The 6,894-nt window shown below is 33.6% G+C and overlaps 1 protein-coding gene across 1 annotated transcript; it reads right to left on the bottom strand.

The window, feature by feature from the left end:
* Nucleotides 1–277: 277 nt before the first annotated feature.
* On the bottom strand, nt 278–4,506 carry LOC149059426 (uncharacterized). Its single transcript, XM_089230360.1, has 4 exons — nt 4,338–4,506; nt 814–934; nt 621–740; nt 278–525 (listed from the first exon to the last, which is right to left on the bottom strand). The coding sequence occupies exons 1-4, from the start codon at nt 4,504–4,506 to the stop codon at nt 396–398; spliced, it is 540 nt and encodes a 179-aa protein (XP_089086486.1). The 3' UTR covers nt 278–395.
* Between the last annotated feature and the right edge of the window lie 2,388 nt (nt 4,507–6,894).

Below are 6,894 nucleotides of genomic sequence, written 5' to 3'. Positions count from 1 at the left end.
TTAAGTAGCTAAATAAAACAATTATAATCTATATATTTGTAATAATTATAATTTATACATTTGTAATAGTTATGATGTATAAATAAATTAATGCTATTGATTTATACATTTGTAACAAATGTTTAAAAAAAATTGCTAAAACATATTATATTTCAATATTAAATACAATTCTTGGTCCGTCAGGTTATTATAAAAACTATACTCTCGCACGAACCAAGAAGTAGTATTTATATTGAGATTAACTTTTATGATTTTCAAATGGTTATCTTCCTAAGTAACTGATCAACTATGGATTACAACTAGTCATGCAAAACACAAAAGCAAATATAAAATATAATATTGGTTATTATAGTCACAGAAGAAATACATTTATTATATTTTGAAGATTTAATTATTTACCTTTGATACGAACAAGAATCATTATATTCTTCTGCAAGAACTTCTACCCCAAAATTTGTATCAGATTCCAACCTATCAAAAAGACTAATTTTACAACTTTTTTTTACTTTAATTGCTGGTTCAATACTGAAAAAAAAATGTTTAAATGTATTATAAAAATAGAAAATAATTAATTTGTTTAATTTTTTAAACAAAATAACAGCACATTGGTTTATTGATACCTGGTTGGTTCATCAGCTAGATTTGTAACTAAAAATGATCCAGACGGTGTACAAATTTTTGGTGATTGTTGAACTGGACTATTTTTACCATGCATACTTGTTTCAAGACATTCACGATTACTATAGTAAGCAAATAACATTTTTTTATTTGTATTAAACCAACTTCAATATCAGAAATAGATGGGACTTTAACCTTAATGGTACTGCATCAGGTTTTAGTTTTCTGCCACGGATGGGTGTGTAATTTAACATGTTTTGTGCCCTTGTTTTGTTCTCGTATGAACTAGGTGGAAAATGTAATGAACATACTGCATCTAAAATTAAACTCGTCAAACATTGAATTATTATTTATAAACTAGTAACTAGTAAACTAACTTATTATGTCTTACTGATTTATTACAGAGTATTTTAAATATTATAGCGTTAATAGATTCATTTTTTTATTGGTTTGCTTGTTTATATAATTATATGTATTGTTATTACATACCTGTTTCAAAATTAATATTCACAGTTTCCCCTACCCTCAGGGGGGTGTTAAGCAATTAGCACTACGGGTGTGGCGAACCCGGGGCCCCGAGCTGTGGACTGAACTTACTTTAGTTAGTTGGTTCACTCCATCCTTACTCTGACCTTAATTGGTTGGAGTAATCAGACCCTCCAAGAGGAGGTTGTCGTAAGGCCAATCACCTTACACGCAAAACAATATGATTACGAAACAACGATTAATATTGCCTCGGAACGTGGAGATTACGGATTTATGTATTGGAACTTGGAATGTGCGATCAATGTATAGGACTGGAACATTGACGACTGTCGTATCGTGTCTTGAGCGATACAGACTGGATATAACAGCAGTTCAAGAAATAAGGTGGGAAGGATCTGGTAGTATAAAGTCACAAGGAAATACAATTTTATATAGCGGTGGAGAAAAACACGAAAGAGGAGTAGGCTTTATTATTAAGGACAAATTTTTGCCGAATGTTGTCAAGTTTGAACCAATAAGTGATAGAATTTGCTATATAGAATTTAAATGCAAATGGTTTAACATAGTAATTGTAAATTGTTACGCGCCAACAGAGGATAAAAGCGAAGAAGTAAAGAATGCCTTTTACGATGAGCTAGACAGAGTATGTGATGGGCTATCTTCGGGGAAGCCAAAAATTATCATTGGTGACTTCAATGCGAAAGTCGGAAGAGAAAGGATATACAGACCAACTATTGGAATAAACAGTTTGCATAGTGAGTCCAATGAAAATGGAAACAAATTGATTTCATTTGCAGCAGCAAGAAACATGGTCATAAGCAGTACAATGTTTCCGCACAAAAACATCCATAAACAGACCTGGATATCACCCTGTGGAAGGATAAGAAACCAAATAGATCACATAGTTGTTGACAGGAGAATAAGATCAAACGTTGAAGATGTAAGAAGTATGAGGGGTTGTAGTGCGATATCGGATCACTTCCTGGTAAAGGCAAGGTACAAACTAAAAATTTCAGTGAATTGGCAGAAGAAACAGAGTATCAAAAAAATTAACAGAGAGCTACTAAATGGAAACCAAGCAAAGGAATATCAGGGAAAATTGAACAAATACCTTTCAAGCGCTGAACATGAAGCAAATATTATGGGGAAGAATAGAAAAAGCGGTTAAAAGAACCTCAGAAGAAGTTTTGGGTTACGAACCACAGAGAAGGAACAAACACTGGTTCAATGAAATGTGTAGAAAGACCACGGAAGAAAGGGATAAAGCGAGATTAAAAGTGCTACAGGACCCAAAAGAAGAAAATAAAAGAGAATTAGCCATGAAACAGAGAGAGGTAAAGAGGACAATTAGGATGAACAAGAGAGCATGGGAAAAAGAAAGAGTACAACTCATAGAAAGTAGTAGAAAGAATAATGCTCGAATCTTCTTTGGGAAAGCGAATGAAGTTAAACATGGGTTTAAACGTAAAACATCAATGATTAGAGGAGAAAATGGATCGTTATTGACCGATAACGGAAAAATAGCAGATGAGTTCAAAAAAATGTTTAACACACTTTTAAACCAACCTAATGAAAGGACAATTATAGAAGAACGTGCAACAGTAGAACAAAACATAGAACCACCATCAAGAGCAGAGGTAGAAGCTGGTATTGAAATGCTCAAAAGCGGTAAGGCAGCGGGAGAAGATGAGATAATTTCTGAATGCCTTAAAAAGGGAGGACAACAACTAATAAACCAGCTGCATAACTTAATTACTAAAGTTTGGGAACATGAAGAAATACCAAGATCGTGGCGTACATCTGTTTTATGTCCTATTCTTAAAAAGGGAGACCCCATGAATTGCAAAAATTATAGGGGAATCTCCCTTTTGAACACTTCATATAAGATACTGTCTAATATTCTACTTACTAGAATCAAACCCTATTTACGAGAAATTATTGGAGATTACCAGGGAGGGTTTATGACAGGGAAGTCAACCCAGGATCAAATACATGTTATTAAGCAAATGATCGAAAAAAGCCATGAATTTGACAAAGATATACACCTCCTTTTTATTGATTTTAAGGCCGCATATGATATGGTGAATAGAGAGAAACTATGGAGCGCTATGTGCCAATTGGGTATACCTGAAAAGTTTGTAAGACTAGTCCGTGCTTGTGTACAAGGATCAAAGTGTAAAGTGAAGTTCGGAGATGCCGTATCGGAGGATTTTGAGGTGGTGACAGGGCTTAGACAAGGTGATGCCTTGTCCCCAGCTCTTTTCAATTTAGCATTGGAATCAGTCGTAAGAGATACCCTAGTAACTGCAAGTGGAGTTAAAATTGGATTTGACAAACAACTAATTCTAGCTGCCTATGCTGATGATTTAGTGATAATGGCAGAAAATGAAGAAAATCTAAAGGAGACAACGCGAAATCTGCTGGAAAACGGAAAGAAAATAGGTTTAATTATAAATGAGGATAAGACAAAATATATGGTCGTAACTAGGAATAACCATAGAGGGGGACACCTGGATATTGGGGAATATAAGTTCGAAAAAGTAGATGATTTTAAATACCTAGGAGTGGACATCAACAAGGATGCAAATAGCCACGAGGAAATAAAAATTAGATTAGCAGCGGCAAACAGATGTTATTTTGGATTGGTCCCTCTATTTAAATCAAAGATATTATCATGGAAGACAAAAATAACCCTTTATAAAGTACTAGTAAGACCTATAGCTTTGTATGCATGTGGGACGTGGGCCACTACAAAATCGGATGAACAAAAATTGGCCACCTTCGAGCGGAAGATATTAAGGAGAATCTATGGTCCGAAAAAAAATAACGAAGGAGAATACAAAATAAGAACAAATCAGGAGATCCAAGACCTGTACGGAGAACCGAATATTAACGGAATTTTAAAAAGTAGTAGGCTGAGCTGGGCCGGTCACGTGTGGAGATCGGAGGGGCCAATTGGACAGGTTACGAAATGGAAGCCAAATACAAAAAGGCCTAGAGGACGTCCTAGACAAAGATGGAAGGATAGAGTGGTCAAGGATTTGAGGGAACTTGGAATAGAGGATGGGGAAGAGCTGGCAAGAGACCGAGACAGGTGGAGGCAAGTGGTTGTTGCGGCAATGGGCCTGAATGGCCTGTAAACGCCTAAGAAGAAGAAGAAGAAGATTCATTTTTTTATTGGTTTGCTTGTTTATATTTATATGTTTATAATTATATGTATTGTTATTACATACCTGTTTCAAAATTAATATTCACAGTTTCCTTTGAACCTTTTTGAATTTGTTCAAACCATTGAGCCCTCATATGTGAGTCTTTAGGAAATCTATAAATGTGAACTTTAGTATTGCTACTTTTTATTTTTTTACTGCCACTATAGCAACCAATAAATGCACAAACTGGCATAGTGAAAAAGCCAAGAACAACAATTTATAAACAAACACACTAACAGGAAAAAATGAAAATGTACCAAATACAGTATAATGTATAAAAAAAAAATATTTTAATATTTTATTATTAATATAACACAATGCATTATACAATCAAAAACTCATAAAAGGCGCGTAAAGTATAAGCCAATCAAATGACGAGGATTACTCCCACCCTATTCTGCGTAGACTGAACGAAATTCAGTTTGTTGTGATCATACCTTGTTATTTCGTCATGGTCGGTGCACTGTTGGCCAGCCGCTGCCTAACTTGATAAATGTAATAATTACGTACAATCATGTTTTTTCGTATGATTTTATTATCGGGGACTTTTTTCCGGGGACTTTTTTACCGGGGGTTTTTTTCCGGGGACTTTTTTTCCGTTTACCGCCTAACTATACAATAATAACATAAACACAAAAACGCGCAAAATGGTATTAACACACAAATGTAATAAAATAGGCGATTCGCGCCGACACAAAGGTATAATAATTTAATTTGTATCACAATATAATAAGTAGGCCCTTCTGGCGCTAATGATTATAATAAAACCAAATTTTCACTATTTTGAGATGAAATTATTATATAATAAAATATTTTGGCACACGCCGTGTTAACGCGACTACGTACGATGCGAGACAAAAAGTCGCGGCGGCCGTGTTAATTAATATCCGCGTAGCCGGTGCGGCCGCATACGATAACGGGGATATCTACATATTATATAATTCACACGGGACAGAAATAAGAACATACAAAAATAAAACAATAATTACAACGGTGATGATGTGTGTGTGTGTGTGTGTGTGCGACCAGCTATTCTCCGTGCCCGATATATTAATTTACGAAGTGTAACGCTCTCAACAGTCGTATTTAACGCCATATATAAATCAATGGTTGACAGCTACATTTTGAGTTCTACACGTGTTAAAGGCTTTGTAGAAAAATAACAATTGTCATGACATGCCGCTGGCGGCGACGACTGAATGTATATTATTTATATTATTTCCAGTTTATTTCATTCCAAAAACAACCAGTCATTGCCTGCACGTTCTATTGGCCTAACTATTATAATATCATCTCGATCACACAGTTAGATTACGTAAAAATAAAAATAATTATTATGATAACAATGAACAATATTACGAATATAAAATATCATATTGCGCATAAAATAGCTGGACACTTAAACGAACTATATTTTGAAAATCTCCATCTAATAAACAATTTACTATCTTTTTGACGTACGTAAGTAAAATCTTTAAAACAAATTTTGTCATTTCATTGAGTGGATTTAATTATTTCCATAATTACACAGTCACGGAAATATAAAATTACTTAGAGACAAGGTACTCTATACTGTAGGTAGTAGGTACTATGTAGTATCATCTAATAACAACTAATAATAAAAATCTAATTTGAATTCATAATAATGAATTTATGAAAATAACACATAAATTATATTTTAATATTGTCTTATATTGATATAAACGAAAGCTAGTATCTAGTAGGCAGTGGTTACTAACCATTAGTTGGTAATATTACCTGTATAATAAGTACAATTGTCTGTAAAAAGCAATCGCCCCCCCCCCCCCCCAAACACTATTTCCAATTGAGAGACAAAATTATGGTTGATTGGTGGGTGGGTGGGCGGTTGTCGCAAAATATACTTGCCTCTGAAAATATTCGAGTTCGCCACGCCACTGCATATAATAATAATAATAAAAGTCACCGCAGGTCAGTTGACTGTAAAAATAAAACAATAATTATGGTATTAATATTTTGTTGGATATAGTGTAATATGATATTGAGTATATTATAATGAAATTATATGTGTTGTCATTCCAAAAAGTAAAAACTTAAAAAATTATAAGGATAAAATATTAAAATGGTAAAACGGTATATACATAAGTGTTCACATTTATATTTTTGGGCTTATTTTCCGTTAAGTTTTTTATTCTGGGCTTTTTCCCGTGAACATTTGTCTGCCTACCTAATAGAGGTGGCTCAAGGAGGGGTAATATAAATGGTAATCGGTCAAAATATCCAAGGATAAAATATCCAACTTTTACGTAAATTAATATATTACACTTTACTTTCTATTAAATACCACACCTGCATGTGTTATTATCTCCGTCTTACTAACGAAAGATGTAAGAACTAAAGTTTGAATGCTCTATTTAAAATCGTTTTTGACGTTCAATTTTTTGAATTTCCAGTAGAGACAATTTCATTTTTTTATTATTCTAACCTCAGGTTTTTGTATTTCAAAATAATATATTATAATATACTTAGCATTTTGTCTAATTATAATAGCCAATACAGGAAGGTAGTTTTTAATTCTTGAAATGGCTAAGATGTATTTATA

This window comes from Diuraphis noxia, unplaced genomic scaffold (genome assembly GCF_037042655.1).
Source record: "Diuraphis noxia isolate RWA-SAM2 unplaced genomic scaffold, SU_Dnox_SAM2 contig0001, whole genome shotgun sequence".
Taxonomy (NCBI): Eukaryota; Metazoa; Arthropoda; class Insecta; order Hemiptera; family Aphididae; genus Diuraphis; species Diuraphis noxia.
The sequence above is the reverse complement of the archived record's forward strand: the minus strand, read 5'-3'. Positions and strand labels throughout refer to the sequence as shown.